This window comes from Ambystoma mexicanum, chromosome 12, assembly GCF_040938575.1.
Source record: "Ambystoma mexicanum isolate Mex_15411 chromosome 12, UKY_AmexF1_1, whole genome shotgun sequence".
Taxonomy (NCBI): Eukaryota; Metazoa; Chordata; class Amphibia; order Caudata; family Ambystomatidae; genus Ambystoma; species Ambystoma mexicanum.
In genome coordinates, this window is record NC_090936.1 from 853,028,033 (window position 1) to 853,047,357 (window position 19,325).

At 46.7% G+C, this 19,325-nt stretch overlaps 1 protein-coding gene across 4 annotated transcripts in view; it reads right to left on the reverse strand.

The window, feature by feature from the left end:
* The window catches only part of CEP290 (centrosomal protein 290), a 3,224,991-nt gene that overhangs the window by 955,587 nt on the left and 2,250,079 nt on the right, over window positions 1-19,325 (reverse strand). For all 4 annotated transcript variants that reach the window (XM_069629332.1, XM_069629331.1, XM_069629333.1 and 1 more), the window contains one exon: window positions 15,689-15,834. In XM_069629332.1, coding sequence (XP_069485433.1) covers window positions 15,689-15,834 — 146 coding nt within the window. The remainder of the gene's footprint in view (window positions 1-15,688; window positions 15,835-19,325) is intronic.

Here is a 19,325-nt window from a genome sequence, read left to right on the forward strand (position 1 = left end):
TCCAAGCCCCTGTGGGCCAAGGAAAGCAAAAAAGATAGAACCATGGGAATGTCACACTCAAAAGGATCCACATTCTTAACTCTGCACCAGTCGCAGAACTTACGCCAACGGCAACGGTACAGAGACTTTGTTGCTGGCCGTCTGGCCGAGAGCAACACCTCCAACACGTCTTCAGGGAGGTCCGAATCCTTATACCTCAACCTTTCAGAAGCCAAGCGTGAAGGTTGAGGGATCTGACCTCTGGATGGAGAACCTGACCCCACCTCCCGTGAGAGCAGATCGTCTTGGTAGGGAAGACGACATGGAGGGCAGATGGACAAGTCGAGAAGGTCTGGGTACCACGTCCTCCGGGCCCACGCCGGAGCAATGAGGATCATCCTTGAACCGAACCTCCGTAACCTCCGCAGTACTTGCGGGATGACGGGGACAGGAGGAAACCTTTCGCACTTCCGGTTGACACTGGAGGCGAAGAGATCCTTTTGAGGGGTCCCCCAAAGGGCGAAGATCTCAAGGAGAATCTCCTGAGCCAGCTCCCACTCGTGAGAGATCGTGCTCTGCCTGCTCAGAGCGTCCGCCGTCTCGTTATCGTCTGCAGCCAGATGAACAGCCGAGATCAAAACTTCCTGCTGGATGGCCAAGAACTCGAGCCGCATCGCCTCCCTGCACAGTGGAAGTGACCCTGCCCCCCCTTTTTGTTGAGGTAGTGCATGGCCACCGTGTTGTCCGTTAGGATCAGGACACTCTTTCCTCGCACAGTCGGCAGAAAAGCCTTCAGGGCTAGCCTGATGGCCCTCAGCTCTAACAGATTGATATGGAGTCTGGACTCCGACTGAGACCAACGACCACTGACTGTCAGCTCGTTGGCATGAGCTCCCCATCCCGTGAGGGATGCGTCCGTCACGATCGTCACCTGAAGCCAAAACGGGGCCCCCTTCATCAGATTGCCTTCGACGGCCCACCACAGAAGGTCCTGGGTGACCGAGGGCGGCACATGAACAGGGTCCGACATCCTGCCAGAAGATTGCGACCACTGCATCTTGAGTGCCCACTGAAAAGATCTCATCCGCAGACGAGCCTCTGGCACCAGAAGAATGCAGAATGCCATGAGGCCGAGCAACCTCAAGAACGCGAATGCCAGGAGCGTCTGGGCAAGTTGAAACTTGTGCACCATCTGCTGAATGTGAAGAGCCCTCACCTGGGGAGGAAAACACAGCCCCAGGGATGTGTCGAGCACTGCTCCGATGTACTGGAGCCGCTGTGTTGGCGTCAAATGGGACTTCTTTAAATTGAGGGAGAAGCCCAGCTTGTGGAGGGAGTGGCAGGTGACGGACAGATGATCCAGGACTTGCTCGGGAGAGCACTCCCTGATCAACCAAACATCCAGGTAGGGGTAGACGTGAATCCCCCCTTTCCTGAGATGTGCTGCCACCACCACCATGAGTTTGGTGAAAACCCTCAGGGTGGAGGTCAATCCGAACGGCAGGACCCGAAACTGAAAGTGCGAGTCGCCAACCATAAACCTCAGGTACTTCTTGTGCTTGGGATGGATCGGCACATGGAAGTAAGCATCCTTGAGGTCGAGAGACACCAACCAGTCCTGAAGTTGAAGGGCCTGGGGGACTTGAGAGAGAGTAACCATCTTGAACTTGTCCTTCCTGAGGAGTTTGTTCAAACTGCGCAAGTCCATGATGGGTCTCAACCCCCAGTCTTTCTTCGAAAACAAAAAATAAGGGGAATACCGTCCGTTGTTCCTCTCCGCTACAGGCACCAGTTCTATGGCGCCCTTCTCCAGCAGGGCTTGAATTTCCTGCGCAAGGAGCAGATCCGAACTCTGCAAAGAGAGGTTCCCCGGTGGATTGTTGTGAGGCCTTTGCCGGAAAGGAAGACAGTAGCCATGGGTTATGATCTCCAGAACCCACACATCTGAAGTAATGGCACGCCACTCTACAAGATGCTGCGCCAGCCTTCCCCCAACCGGCGAACCATGGGACATGGCCTCATGACTGAGTGGTAGCGGCTGCGGCGTTGCCTGAGGTCAAAGAGGCCACCTCTGGCACTCTTACGGTGGCCTCTTTGACTGACAGCTGCTCTCGCTTTACTGAAGGACGAGTAATAGCGAAAGGAACCTCCCCTCCATTGTTGTCCCCTAGGACGAAAAGGCGGAGGTTGTCGAACTGCAGCACCCAACGACTTCGCTGCAGCTTTGGAGGTCTGCAACCTCTCAAGGCTCTCGTCAGCCTTGCTGCCAAAAAGATGTTCACCATCAAAGGGCATGTTGAGGAGCCGGGGCTGCACATCAGGAGCGAACCCCGACTTCCGCACCCACGCAAACCTGCGTATTACGGTGCTCGCCGTCATGGACCGGCTGACACAATCTGCCATGTCCAAACCCGACTGAACGGCCTCACACATGGCATCCTTGCCATCCTGAACCATAGCAAGGAAACCATCCCGTTCGTCCCCTTCGGGAATATGTTCAGCCGCTAATGCAACACAGTTCCACAGAGTGTGTGTGAAACGAGACAAGGCACATACGGAGTTGGCCGCCTGAAGCGCCATACCCCCTGAAGAAAACACTTTCATCAAAACGTTTGTCATCCCTATCCGGAGGGATGGTAGGATGCGACGCCTGCTTTGCCGGGGCCGTAGCCACCTGCACCACCAAACTCTCCGGAGTGGGGTGCCTGGACAAGTAGCAGGGGTCGCTACTGGCTGTATGGTATTTTCGCGACAAAGACTTGCCCACTGCCGGGAGACTCTCCGGAGCAGACCAAGCCGCCGCCACACTTATCTGCAGAGCCATATGAAACGGCAGTACCGGGTCAGTGGGGGGACCAAGATCGAGGATGTCCGTGAGATCATCCTGAACAAACTCCCCTGGGGGAGCCGACCATCCCAAGTACTCGGTGACCCGAGACATAAGGCGCCGGTATGAAGAATCGGCATGAGTGCCAGGTTCAGGCCTACAAAACTCCACCTCCGGAGAGGTGTCCAATCCACTGGCATCATGCATTGACTGCCTCAGGTCATCAAATTGGCTATAGCCCGAGAGAAACTCATCTGGCACTGTAACCGGAACCAAGCCCTCAACAGAGCCCTCATCACCCCCTGAAATGTACTCCAGGCGGTGAGAGGAAGACACCTGGGGACCAAAGCTATGCCTGACCTCAGCCAGAGCCTTTCTAGGGCTACCCCCATGCCTCAGGCCCCTCCGACACCACCGCCTCGAAAGGCGTTGAGGGCGCCGAACGAGTCGGCGTTGACGTCGAGCGAATCAGCGTCGACCTCAGCCGCAGCGCCGCCAGCATCAGCAGCGTCGACACAGCCCTCGAAGCCAGAGCTCCGAGCGTGTCCTTCAACGACCTAGGCGCCGACGACCCCCTCGGAGGCGGAGCCTCGAGAGAGAGGTTGTCGATGACCTCTGCGCCACAGGCGTCGACGTCTTCCTCGAAGACTGCACAGGATCACGCGGTCTCGAGCGCGTCGAGGACCGGGACCTGGAACGTGCATGGCGAGAACAGTTACCCTTGTCTGAGCGGGACCTCTCCCGCGAACCGTGCCGACCACCCGAGCCTGAAGGCATGCGAGCGGTGTCTCTCGACCGATCACGACCGACCCCACTCGGAGGCGCGGAAGGACCGGTGTCCTGCGATTCGAGAATCGCTAACATTTTCTTCCCGAAGGAAGCCCATTCCTCTGGTGTCGCTTGCATGGTGGGATAAGCGACCCACCAACGGGCGGAGTCCTAGGAAGAGGACGGGGAAGGAGACCGATGCCGGCGCTTCCGGGAATGCCTCTAAGAGGCAGAGGAGTGGCGAGACCGACTCCTGGAAGGAGACCCACTGGACCTCCAACGATGACGCAGAGAGTCGCCTCTCGAGTCATCCGTCGAAAGCCCCGCAGACCTCGACTTCTGGGGCTTAGACACCCTACCTACCGACAACAACTTCTTGCGCTCCCGCAAGGCCTTGGCCGTGAGCGACTGGCAGTCGACACAGTCGTCCATGTCGTGGGCCTCCCCGAGGCACCAGAGGCAGGCGTTGTGCGAGTCCGTTACCGACATCTTGGACCCACAGTCCCCGCATTTCTTGAAGGAAGGACGCAGGGTTGAAGATGAGATAGACATCGTCACGAACATGCTTTGTCACAAAAACCGAACAGGTTCAAAGAACCGAGAACAAGACAACAGAAACTCCAAAGAGTCGAGGCGTACCGAGATTCACGAAGTGAACACGTTCGCGGAAAAAACAGAACTGAGGCTACGGGCATCGTGCGTTCTACTTATCACATCGGGTGACGTCAGCCGTCGGAGGAGGTCCTCGGGGACGGCGCATCGACATCATCGACGCAGGACGCAGATGCCGAAAATTTTCCCAAGCAGCACAGCTGTGGTTATTACTGTCAAAGATATGGAATACGTCAGAGGACCCAATCCCCTCGAAACACCTTTTTGTGTGCTCCTTGTTAGAGATTGCCCTCTGCTTTTCCTCCTTACATTACTACCCGAGTGTCTGCAGCGTACATTGTACATAGTGCAACAGATGACTATTTTCAAAATGGGGAAAAGAAATATCAACGCCACTGACAAGCGTCACACTACAAGCACTACGGTTCTCATGGGCACAGAAGAACATTCTACCATGAAACAGAAAAGCAGACATACACCTGAATCAATAATCCTTAGTCCCATTTCCATGGCAAGCACATTAAGAAGGACAGCATGTAGCACATGCTCTTTCCCCAACTACCGCGAGGGCTGCGCCCCAGTAAAGCAGGGCCAGTCCTTCCTCCCTTTCTAGTACTCTTACCAGCACTCCTTGATTGGCTACTGTTAAACGATTTCATATGCATCTACCATTTACATCCAAAAATTCAACAGTCCATACCAACCCTTAAACACGCGGAGGTCAAATGTCCTGTAAATCCAAAGCACCTGCACGGGAAAATACTGTAAAATAATCTACGATTTCTGCACCCACATACATCTGCATCGCTACCCATCACCACGCCTAGTAGGTATTACTATTTTTTGTACAGTACAGTGGCAAATGTGTTAGAAGTTCACAGCAACAGGGTACCTAGCAGTGAATCTCCATAATGTACTCAAAATTTGTACTGTTATTTCTCCTATCACCTACCATTAAATGGCTCCTACAGTAGTAGGTGGTGGCAAAGTTGCCATTTGCGCATAACAGCCATTGGTATATGGAAACGGTTACTCTGTTCTTTTGTTCCATCAATTTCACAATGCTTTCCCCCATTAACGCACCTCCTACCAAATTTGTAAAAAATTGCACACAATATTATCAGGCAGTCTGTCCCACCAAACTAAGCCAAGTGCATACATTGCAAGCATAACAACAGTTTCCTACTGCACGTCATTGATAATGACAGTAGTTCAGCAATACAGAAATGTATGTGTGTATTCACAACAGTAACATTCATAAATGTGCATAAGGAAATTAAAGCCCAAAAGCAATGCCTGCAGTCATGTAGCAAGCATACATATGCAAAGAAGTACATGCAAATGCACGCACAAAAACATTCTGCTTTGCACCCTGTACACCTTTCCGCACCTTTTTGTCATTCTTCCACAATACAAAGTACTGCATTTTGAAAGTAAATAGGACTACACTAATACACACACGTGTTTCATAAGAAGTCATACAATACACTCCCAAATAACCCACCTACACCCTTAACAAACGTACTTATGCTCCCAAGTGCCCATTCATATAAGCCTTCCATTTATACACATACACACTCTTCCTCTTCCTGCCAAGACATCCCTCTATAGTTTTAAAGAATGTATTGCATAAATGTAAGCACTATGCCATTAGCCAAGATATTTTGTTACCATCTTCTTATACAGGTGCAGTACCCACCTCTCTCTGTAAAACCACTGGAGTGTACACTTCGAAATACAGGCTACAATAAACCTACTCTCAGCAAGCAACAAAGTAAGTACAATACCATCATACTGTTGGATGTCTTACTCAAAGAGTGCACTATTGTTGTATGGTAGCATACAGTTGTGCAGCCATTCACCAGTATGTACTTCATTGTTACTGATGACACCTCTACAGTGTTTGTTATGTTGCCACCATTAGACTAATCCCCACATAGTAAGATACTGTCCCCAACCGAAAGTTAGAGACCACTGCACAGTGACACACTTGCAGTTAAATGCCTAATCTCCTAATGACCCACTCATGCACATTGCACACATATACATTTGAAAATGTGCACACCCACACTTCCCTTTCTTCGCCAACAGCTACTACACAATGCCTAGCAAACTGCAACTCTGTAGAAAGCAATGCAGAAAGAGAGCCACGCAATTTAACAACACAGAAAGTAGCCATCCACTGCAAGCTGAACGTGAACAGAAAGTTGAAGAAGAGGTAATTCAGTCATTAAGGAAAATTGATACATCTACCAGTAAAGACAGTGGAGTTGATCTGTCAAAATGTGAGAATAAAAAGAAACCCACCAAGTACAGTGCAATTTACACTACTGCTAAGAGAGTCTTTCAGAACCTTATAAATAGAGGGCAGAAATCACACCCAACCCTTAAAACCTACAGCAGAAAAGTCATCCTAGAAGCTCTTGTAGAAAGTGCAATGAGCGTGAAACGGAAATTGTTTATAGTAATTTTGAACAGAATGAAACCAATAACAAGATTAATTGGTAAATTGCAAGCACTACTTCGAAACAAACGCAATATCAGCATAGACACCTTTGGCCTCATCTGTACAGGTGAGTGGAGTCACACCACCAACATAGAGCCAGAACTCAATGAAGAATCATACAAACAAGAGCAAACAAACCAAATTGCCTTACATCACAGTGGACAAGGGTATGAATAGTACACAATACCATAAGAGGAAACACTGCTTTCAGAAATATCCCCATCAAACTTAGATGTCACTCTCCATTCCGCCAAACCAACACGCATCACCTACAAATGGCCTTGCACATCAATGTGTAATGTTCGCCAATGCTTAATCAAATCTTTGCAGCAATTCCTCAATCAGTATGTGAAAGGCAATGACAAAAGAAAAAGAAAAATACTACAAACCATGGACTCCTGTTCAGTGCACAACTACACTGGAATACAAGGACATTCCTTAGCCTGTATTTCTGGAACTTCTTGCTAAAGCACATTTCAACATATCAAAATGTTAGCAACCCACTATTCACCAGTGAGAAATCTAGTTTACAAACTGTACTATGTAAAAAGTCCAGCTTTAGCACTCCAACATTTCAATGATATTCTCCTACACGGTATAGCCAAACAAGTGCTCGATGAAATAGAGCACATCCAAAGGAAATTTTGTGGAACTGAAGAGCACTTACAACCTCCAGCATTTTCAGACAACAGTACTGACATCAGTGTAGCTATCAACTTTTTATATCACACATACACAAAAGAAATACAAAAGTTCAAAAGCACATCTGCTGAAATGCCAAACCAAGTATGTGTGTGTTGTTGTAGAACTTTCTATAGAAAAATTATAGATATAATGCAGAAAATAGAAGACAATGAGGAATCCCAATGGTTTCAATTATCTCTGTAACTCATAGATGAAAACAAATATGAAGTTACTAACACCTCCATACTGTGCACATACTGCACTGCAAAACTTGACAATAACCAAAAGCCTTCACGGGCAATTAGTAATGATTTGGAACTACTTCCACTGCCAAACCCACTGTAGCAGCTTAATTTGAATGACAGCATTATAATCCAAACAGTGCACCCATTTCAAGCAATAATACGACTTCACCCGAAAACTGCTAAATTGCCTCCCACCAAATTACTGAGAGGCAGTTGTGGTAAAGTAGTTTATTTAGCCATGATGGAAGTAACCACCACTATGCTTCAATAAGAACTCTATGAAGAAGACTTGGCAGTACTGAAATCCGGACTAAACAATGAACAGCGTACCATTTTTGTAGAAGCGAAACCATGGTTTACAGCACGAAAGTAAAACTTGCATGTGTGACAACTACAAACCTATATTGCTGTATGTAAGTGGTGAAGCTGGGTCAGGTAAAACATTCTCAATAAAAATGATCAGTAAATACCTCAAACAATTAACAAACAACAACCTTTCTGCTGTTGTAACCGCCCCTACAGGTTTAGCTGCCTAAAAAATAGGTGGAGTCACTCTACACCGATTGCTACTCCTTCCAGTAGAACACCAAATCAAATTAGAGTACTATAAACTTTCAGCAGAATCTGCTATGGAGCTACATAGAGTTTTGAAACAAATTAAAATGCTCCCAATAGATGAGGTGAGCATGGTCTCCAACCTAATGTTGGGTTTGATTCACCTCAGATTGTAAGAGGTCATCAAAACAGACTACAAAGAACTCTTTGGAGGAAAACATGTAATTGTTTTCGGAGAGCTCCTTCAATTAACACCAGTCAAAGGTGAACCTATCTTCCAAACCTTAGGACACAAAGGGTGCCATAAAAGTCTTGGAAGCATAAGGAACGTAAATCTCTGGCAACATTTCCAATACAGAGAACTAAATCAAAACATGTGTCAGTCTGCAGACCTCACCTACGCCAACATTTTAAAAAACATACGGATTGGTGTACTATCAAAGGAGGCACAGTCTACCCTCAATACTAGATACATCCATGAGCTGTACAGGCGTAACACATGTGCTACTGATGTCATGGAACAATTAGCTCAGAAAAATGTCAGCTGTATGTCCTTAATGCCAACTCTAGCAAGATGTGCACAATTTAATGCAACAATGCTGCAAAAAGAAAAACAACCACTAGTGGAAATTCATGCCACAGACAAACTGGATGTACACGGTATGACAATACCTATGTGTCAACAAGGCATAGCACGACTACAAACCTTAGAGAACTCTATCTCCAACACAGCTGGTTTGAAGAAAATGTTAACATTATGTGTCAACTGTAGAGTTATGCTAAAACGTAACATTGACGTAGAGCAAGATTTAGTTAATGGACCACTTGGTACAGTTGTTGGCTTCCAGACATACCCAAGGGACAACAGCATTCAGTTTGTAAACATCAAATTTGATAAACTTTCAGAAGTCAAAAATATAGGACGCACAACAGCACGATTCCTTCTTTTCAAAGACATGTATGTACAGAAATAACAGTTCTCTCTGTCGCTAGCTTATGCAGTAACTATTTATAAATCACAAGGTCTAACCTTCGATCAAGCATTGATATTGGCAGCACAGTCTTTAAAGAACGCATGAGTTACATAACACTGTCACGGCTACGTACACTGGAAGGACTGTATCTAGTGAATTTTGATGAAACTGCAGCCAGTGTAGACATTCCTTGCATCATAGAGTACAATAGGCTACGTGCACTGTATACACCCCATCCGAAAATGTACCCTATTCCTCACAACCCGAAAGGTTTGAAAAGAAGGCTCATTCAATCAGAAGTTGTAAATGATTTGCCAACAGTACCATCAAAGAAATTGAAAGCAACTCATACTACATCAACTACCAAAAGCGCACACAAAAGGAGTAAAAAAGACAATAAATATGCAACTCCACCCGCAAAAAGAAATGCATCTGCAAAGAAACCACGTATCCTTCCATCAAAGTGCTCAGACACAGAAGTACCTGGCCCATTCAAATTTTCCAATACAACAGGTGTTAATTGCTATGCAAATGTAACAATGAATGTTCTATTCCAAATTCCAGCAATTGTTGAAAACATGTTTTAATTGGTGCAGACCAGTTGTGTTTGCAAATGCTCGTCTTTCACAGAAATGCAGTAAGTAATCCTGATACCATTTACAGTGTCTCAGGAATAAGGCAAGAATTGGACTACAGTGCTGGAATGGTAAAATTCACTTTAAAGTGACAAGAAGATCCACAGGAGTTTCTAATACACTTACTAAAAATACTGGAAAGGAAAAACATACTCATAAATTAAATCTTTCACATTTCCTACATGTGGAAACATGCATCACTCTGTGCAACCATGTCATTCAGGAACAAGTCCCTAACAAATAATTTGTATCAATACCCAACTGTGACTCCATTCCATTTCAGCAAATGGTGCAAAATGCAAACCATAGCATATTGTGTATGTCGTGCAATTCTGATATACGTTCGACGCTACATTTACACTCACATAGTCAATATATAATATTAATGCTCCTATCAATTGGCAAGAAAAACTTTCACAACAGTAGCCATAATCTACCACACAGGCGACTCAACCAATGGAGGCCACTATACAGCATACATTAGAAAGCAAGTCCAAAGCAGAGATTACCTGCAAATCTTGCAAATGCCTACTTATATTCTTGAAGCCAAAATGTACTCATTGATGTACAAACCTACTATACCTTACTCCCCGGCACCAGCCAGTATCTTTGTAAGTGGACAAAAAAATGTGTTTTTGTATTGATTTATTATTATTTTTTTTATTATTATTATTTATTTATTTATTTATTTTTACATACGAGAGCCACTCCGCCACCCTTATGACCTGTGCGGTCAGTGCGGAGTGTGAGGGAGAGAGTGGCATCAGTGGGAATGGAGGAATTGAGCCTGGTTTCTGTGAGTGCCATCACATCTGCTGCACACTTTATGAGAGGTGGTGGGCAATTTCCACTCCATGTTTTAAAGCTGACTGCGTAGTCAATAGGGAAAAGAACATCACCTATAGATTGGTCACTGGATTTTGTTTGCGAAATAAAAGCACAATGAGTGCAGCCAATTTACATGTTGTTAAAATTCTGTAGCAAAATAAAGCATTGGCAACAACTCCCTGTGGTGTTACTAAACTATGGGAATGTTCTGGAACCGTATGCTCTGTGAGCACATGTCTGCTTTTGCTTATGTTGTTCCTTTCCAGAGCTAGGTGCTCACTTGACAGAGTGCCCTATGCTTTGCACGCACATAAAGAAAATACCTGGAGTGCACGCAGTGAGGAACAACTGTCCACAAGTACAGTCACTGATGCCAGTGACTGCTGCAATGCTGCATACACGTATAGGTAATGGAAGCGATGCACACATTACAATTGCACACAGTAGAAGCGCCAACCGCGTTCGTTGGCCATCTCAAGTACGCAAATCAAAGCTAACAGTCAGATGGCCTGCTGTCCTGTATATGGCTGGACATAACGGCGTTGATGATGTTGTCGGATGCAAATGTATGTGGGTTGTTCTGCACATTATCCATAATTTACATGTGTAATGCTTATTAACTTGTGTCATATCACAATATCTTCCTTCACTCTCAAAGCACAGGGTATTATGAGAGGCACACCATACAAAACATTAATAATGGCATTGCAGTCCGTGAATAGCAACAAGGCCAATGATGTACACCATATACACGTGCAGCCACTTCACGCCACCTCTACTGGTGTACCAACTGCAAAATGTACTCCACAACCATTCTGTAATACTGAGCACCCACAGGAGACATACATATTTCCAAGAGTGTACGCTGGAGTTACATATCACTATAAGAACAGACCCAAAGAAGGCAACATTCTGAAACCTACTTCAAACCAGTGTCCAGACTGTTAGGGCAAAGGGCCGTAGCCATGCATACACGCCAGTAGGGGCTTGCCACTCCCAACACAACATGGTACACCGATTACAAAAACCCCTATATCATCTGCAATACACTCCCCATCCCCAATGGGCTCTGAAGGTAATCGCCTGTGCACCTACCCCACAATGAATTATATGTCAGTAGCTGCGTACATGGGCCATATCGCAAAAGTTACGCGGCAACCAAATCCTTTCATGTCCCACTTTCTTAATACACTCCCTGAAGCAAGGTTCTGTTTACAGCCACACCATTCCTAATGCAAATGGTGTCTTATCTCATCAATGCTGCTGTAGCAACTATAACATGTCCTCCACAGTGATTCTGTAAAGGTGAGTACCTTAGAACACTTAGATATTTAAATGTCTATGTTATGTCACACGGTATGATTATAATATTGTATGCAAATGACCTAATGCAAAGGGAATGCACTCTTTGTACATGTGCATGCAATCCACATACCCATATCACAGTACTCCCATAAATGGCTGCATTGCGTTGCGTTTGTGGCCAACAACCAGGTTCTTCGCCACACCTACTGCAAGGCAATAGAGACATGCATGGCAACATGTGACCATGTATCTTTCCTGTCCACAGGTAAATATGGGTACCGTAAGAACCCAACCAAGGCAACAATCTGAAATGTACTTCCAACCAGTGGCCGGCCTGTTGGGTCCAAGGACCCCAGCCATGCACACAAGCAGTTGGAGTGTTACAGGCACAACACAACATAGCACACCGACTGGAAACATCTTCATATTGTCTCCAATGCACTCCCCATCCCCAAAGGAGTCTGCCTACACTCACCAAAAAGGGGTAGTCGCCTTTACAGCTGCCCGCCAATGAAGTATATGTGAGTACCTGTGTAAAAGTTCTGTATCGCAAAACTGTGATGGTGAAAAATTCCTTCCATGTGCCAATGTCTTACTGTCCTCCCTAAAGCAATGCTGTGGCCAAGCCCTAGGCTCTTGGGTACAAGCGGCGGCCTAAGGCCTCTGCCCATGCACCCAACAGCCTAGTCCTTCAACACACCCACTAGAAGGCAATAGAGGCATGCATGCTACCAGGCAGCCACATAGCTTTCCTGACTACCGATATGTATGGGGACACTAACGGACTCAGACAAGGCTACATTCTCCAACCTACTTCCAAACAGTGGGCAGACCGTTAGGTGCAAGGGCCATAGCCACGCACACAAGCCAGTACGTCTTTGCAGGCACAACACAGCATAATACATCGACTGCAAATATCCTGATATTGCCTCCAATGCACTCCCCATCCCCAATGGTGTCTACCTGCACTCACCAAAAAATTATAGGCGCCTGTGCAGCCACCCCCCAATGAAGTTTAAGTGAGTAGCTGCATAAGAGGTCCATATCGCAAAACTGTGATGGTAAAAAAATCCTTCCATGTCTCAATGTCGTAATGGCCTCCCTTGAAGCAAGGGTGTGGCCAAGCCCTAGCCTCTTGGGTACATGCAGCGGCCTATGCTCTCCACTCAAGCACCCAAAAGCCTAGGCCTTGCCCACAACCACTCCCAAGGCAATGGACGCATGCATGGGACCATGGCACCCCACACCATACTAGACAAATGCACCACAGCCGATACTCCTACCCACCGCCACAACACAATGGAAACCCACAACAGCAACAGAAGGTATGGGTATAATAACGTATGCAAATGAGCAAAGGCAAAGGGAATGCACTCTTTGTATGTATGTGTGCAATTCACACACCATTATCACAGTGGTCCCATACATGCCTGCATTGCGTTTCCGGTGTTGTGCCGAAGACTTACGCTCTTGGGTACATGCGGAGGCCTAAGGCCTCCGCCCATGCCCACAAGAGCCTACTCCTAGTACACACCCACTGGAAGGCAATAGAGGCATGCATGGAAACATGTGGCCACAGAGCTTTCCTGACTACAGGTACGTATGGGTACACTAACGGACCGGACCCAAACAAGCCAACATTCTCAGGTGCATGAATTGTCCATATCGCAAAAGTGTGCTGGTAAAAAATCCTTCCATGTCAGAATGTCGTAATGCCCTCCCTTGAAGCAATTGTGTGAGCAAGCCCTAGCCTCTTGGGTACATGCGGAGGCCTACGTCCTCAGCCGATGTACCCAAAAGCCTAGTACTGGCAATAGAGGCATGCATGGGAAAATGTGTCCACGTACCTTCTCCGACTACAGTATTGTATGAATAAACTAACGGACCCACACATGACAACTTTCTCACACCTACTTCCAACCACTACCCGCACTGTTAGGTGCAAGGGCCATAGCCATGCACACAAGCCAGTAGGGACTTTGCAGGCACAACACAACATAGTACACTTACTGGAAATATCTTCATAGTGTTTCCAATGCACTCCCCATCCACACTGCAGTCTGCTTACACTGACCAAAATATGATAGTCGCCTGTGCAGCTACCCACCAATGAAGTATATGCGAGTAGCTGCGTGCATGGGCCATGTAGCAAAACGGTGATGGTAGAAAATCCTTCCATGTAGGAATATCACCCATTTGCAATTTCTTTACACCATCTGCAATCCATTCCCAAGGCAGCGTCCACGCCATCGCCACAGAAGTTACTCGCCTGCTGCCGTACCCGCAAATTGCCTTGCTGCTCTCCCATGCATGGAGGCATTGCATTGTGGGGATAGTGCCCAAGCCCTGGGCTCTTGGGTACAGGGGGAGGCCTGCAGACTCCGCCCATGCACTGAAAAGCCTACGCCTTACCCACAACCACTACAAGGCAAGGCCGACAAGCATGGGAACATTTCGCCACAAACCCACCGCTATAAAACAATGCAAAAGCACAAAGTCAACATAACCTCCGGCAGCCCTAAGCAACAGCACAACACATTGCCAATTTCTTCACTTCGCCCTCTTTCACCCACCCTATTCTGCAACCCATTCCGGCGCGGCCCTATCCTCCGATACACCATGGAGGCGTTTCCCAAAACTTTTGACGCACAGCACTCTTCACTCCAGTCAACCGCCGGCCGCGTCCACTGTTCGCCGACATCACGGCGTACCGCAGGCCAATGACACATCGGTCTGCGGAGCGAACAGGGAAATGGGTCCGCAAAGCGGACCCAGATATCACTAATTTTTTGAGACATACATTTCAGTTCTTTGCAACAAAAGTACTGGTCGGATTGCCACCAAACATACAAATGCACGCTTTCTGACCCAAGTCCCCGCTCCTGCCGCAAATTTGGTGAAAATCCATCCAGCCGTTCGGGCTGTAGCCGTGCGTAAAGTTTTTGCCCATTCAGTCTATGGAAAACAATAATTTGGGACCCCCCCTATAACTTTTCCTCCCCTGCACGAAACCTCACCCAACTTGGCGTAAAAATTCAGAGCGTTGGCTTTCAATACAATTTAGTTGGCTATAATCAACAGAAAATAGCAACCAAAAATGCACTGTATTAGTGGGAATCCACTATATAAATGCACAGGAGCCCAGTTGGTATGTTAAAATCCCTAATAGGTGCCTGAATGGGTAGATGGGCGGACTAAACAATGAAGTACAGTAAGAAGGCCATTACATGTGTGAGAAAGAGGAGGGGGTCAACATGAATATTTGAGGGAGGCCTGATAAACGACTACTGGAGTTCTGCAATGGGACATGAAAAGAACATACACAACACAGTTGTGGTTTTATGCAGAGGCAGGATGAATAGAATAATCACCCACCACAGAATGTTAAAGTATCTCTCTAATCAGCCCTGACCCTTACAGGTCAATCCGATCTCTCCTTGTAAGGACAGCGTGCTACCTGGGCACCAATAAAGTTGTATTGATTGCCCCTTGGAAAGTGGTGTTCAATGTGCAGTAAAAAAAGTTTAAAACTCCATGCATTTGCTTAGGCACTCACTCCCAAATGCATGCAAAGGCACTGGGCTGTCGGTTAGGGTACGAGAATGAGAGTTACTTTTTAGATCACAGATTAACCGTTAATTCAGAAAATCAAGGATCCTGAGCACACAAAAGCAGAAAGGTTTACTCAAGTATACATATTGAACACACTATTTGTTCCAGTTACAATATCACCAAACATGCACCCCAACCTAAAATGAAAAACCACTCACCTGTTGTAGAGCTCTTTTAAGGTGCTGAACTGCTTTGATAATGAGTCTACTTCCTTTTCCTTTTCCCTCAATTTAGTCCGAATCCCCTCAACCTTTGTTTGCCACTTCTTGCCTTCTTCCCACCTAACAATTTCTTCCTTCGAGCTCTGTGAAATAAAAGAAAGGATACAATTACATTTCCACAGCAACAGATTTGAAGACCAGGAAAAAAGAATAGAAAAGGTCATTACTTATGTTTACTTATGAGTAGACGGTTACCTGGATATAAGCACAGCTATTTATGGCAAGCTCCAATGCGTCATTAACTCTAAGTTAAAGGCAAATTAAATATTTGTTGAAAATGTGTACACAGGTTTGTCTTTCAATTGCATGGCCTTACCAAAGGCAAAGCAACATTGTTGGCATGGCAATCAAAGGCAAAGCAACATTGTTGGCATGGCAAACACCACCAGCACATGGACAGTTAGACATCACTTGCGTGCAACTGAAGAGCTTTGCTGTGCTGGAACTTTGTCCCAGTGCATAGCCTCAGCTAATATCTGGCAGCATCCTTACAGTGTCAGACTCATTACAATCTAGCCACAAGCTACTGAAGCGGGAAGGAATAGGTTACTTATCTGTAACTCCTGTTCGCCAGCATTGGTATTTTTCATGAATTCACATGCTCATTGAATATTCCCTGTCGTTAGGCTGGGAATCCTCAGTAATGTTAAAGCAGTTTACCTTTAAAGGTTTTAACTGCTTGTCACTTTAGTACTCTATTCATTTGTGCCACAGTCCCACCCAAAACTCTACTTCTGTTACAAATGCTATTTTAGTTTCTTCTGTTAGTTGGTTGTGTTAGTTTACTATTTTGTTTTGTGGTATTAAATGGTTGTGTTCTTGCTCACACTTGTGTTGTTGTGCCCCTATATGATATCCTTGCCCCTGCAGCTCAGCACTATGAAGGGTCAGTAATGCAAGGCGGACACAACTGCTTGTATTTTCCACAGAAATTAACATTTTATTAAAAGAAAAAGATGCAAATAAATCCTTGCTAAACCTACTCTATCAGGGAGTTCCCTACCTAGTCTAAGAGCTAAGGGATCACTCTTAACAAAAACAAACTGGCCCACACACTAAACTACAAAACATGTAAAGTAAATTATAAGCATAAATGAGTGAACAACAAGCACCCATTAATTTGGATGACCTTCACCTGTCCTGGGTAAATCCCTTCCCCAGGATTGTTAAAAGTCAATTTCCCCATTCAAACAGAATAATAAAGTCTTGAACCAGTTCTTATAAGTTCCAAAAGTTCAGCAAACAAAAATCTACTTGCAACAGTTCTTCAGTTTTCAGTTGAAAAGATCCCTTTCCAATTCCAACCAAGGAAATGCAACCAATAGTAATCCTGGATGTCTTTCTTCCAAGATTGCGTTGTCACGGTCCAAAAGGATAGATTAGCCAATTCTTCTACAATTCTACAAGTTTTCATAACCTCTGCAGTTCATTTGGTGTAATTGTCAGGATGCTGCTTCTTGGGTTGTTGTTCTCCTCTGGACGACCACCCTTCTACTACTGTTACTGTGGGAACAGACTCCTTGGTAACACAGTATGCCACTACTTCAACTTACTTCAATGTGACATCTACTGAAGTATTATACACAACCACAGTTCTAGTATTTCTGCTTCAACTTTATATATTAAAATGGTTAGGCATCTTAAAGACGTGACACTTCGACCTCTGCAGGTAGACAAGGCACTCTTCTTTCCTATGCTCCAAGAAAAGGGCAGTCTCTTTGCCTCTTCAGTCTGCCTTAGTGCCACAAGGATAACCTGCCTCCGCTTCCAGATGGACTCTCTCCCAACTTCCACAATGTCAGCATTACAGGTTATTTGCTCAATACTCTTACAAGCACCCAGCTACCTTCCCCAGCTTTGTACAAACCTTCTTGGTTCCAGTAACTACCTTGAAGCAGTATTGCCACACTTCCAACTTCAGATATCAATGTCTCACTTGTATCAGAGGACATTGGACTGATTTAAACAAGGTTTTCTTCACAATAGAAATGGTTTGTCTCTCACAGTTAACTACCGGAAATCAGTCGCCATCGGAGTGGGCTTGACCCGAGAAGCCCTGGTCCCGCTGTGCCCAATACACTGGTCGACCAAAGAACTGAGCTACTTTGGAGTTCAGATCCTGGCCAGGCCAAGCAAAACTTACTGGGCTAATTTTCCCCCATTATTTACAAACTTGGAGGCAGATTTGAGACGCTGGGCGACACAGGAGATATCGCTGATGGGCCGTATTACAGCCTGTAAGATGAACTTACTACCGAGATTTCTGTATGCATGCTCCACACTCCTGGTGCCGGTCCCAGCGCCAGCCCTTCAATGCTTACAGAAGAAAATGATGCAGTTTATTTGGAGGGGGAAAAAGCCAAGGATCTCTAAATCCACGATGCTGGGCAACACGAAATTAGGTGGGCACGGGGTCCCTGACTTGCAGAAATACCAAATGGCGGCTCACCTGTCTTGTACCCAATCATGGCAAGTCCTTACCAACCGCCCTAGATGGGTAGACCTCGAACAAGCGCAGCTGCCCGTCCCACTACGCTTTCTCCCACATGTCCCCCCTCCGGAACGGCGACAGTGGCAGAATCTCCTGGCATCCACCAACCACACCATTTCGGTGTGGGACAAGGAGTTGAAACAGAAGAGGATCCCGACGGGGCTCAGCCCCCTCTCCCCAGTGTTCATGAGCCCGACCTTCTCTCGTGGTCTGTCTCCCCAGAATTTTAAGGCCTGGATTGCAGGAGGCCTAGAGACCTTGGGTCAACTTTTTGAAGGGGGCCAACCCTGCACCTTTGAGTGATGCAAAGAACTCTTTGTGATCCAGGAACGAGATAGGTTCACATATACCCAGCTACACCACTGGTGCACCCATCCTCAGACTCGCTAGACGGCTACTCGTCCCCCCACAGCCATTGAATTGACCCTTAAGGAGCTTCCGCCCCGAGGAAGAAACTCCACTCTGTACAAGCGCCTCCCAACGGACTTCCTAACCTCCAAGACCCGGTATATGGCCCTATGGGAGGCGGACTTGGGCCATCCGATTGAAGACCAGCAGTGGGTTGACACCTGGTCCCGGGCTCACACCTCCTCATCATGCATCACGAATAGAGAGTGCGCCTACAAGATCCTCCTCTGGTGGTACTACCCTCCCCTAAGACTCCACCACATGAACTCCACGATCAACCCTCAATGCTGGAGGCAGTGCGGCCGAATAGGCTCCTTCTTCCACATGTGGTGGTCCTGCCCCAAGGCCCAAGCCTTTTGGAAACAATGCCTGGCGACGATAGCGGACATCACTCAGGTGCGGCTGCCCTTGGCCCCCCGAGCCTATCCTCCTTGGAGCACCGATCCCCGGGATCTACCCTAGGTCTGGCCCCAAGGCCAAACTATTGTCACAATGCCTACTTGCGGGTAGGAACGTGATAGCCGCGCCTGGAAAACGACGGAAGGCCCTCTCATGCCTTTCTGGTGGATGAAAGTCTGGGACATTCTGATCGCCGAGAAGGTGACGGCTGCCGGAGCAGGCACCTTGCATCGCTTTCGCAACATCTGGGGTCCGGTATTGGAATTTGACCAAAGG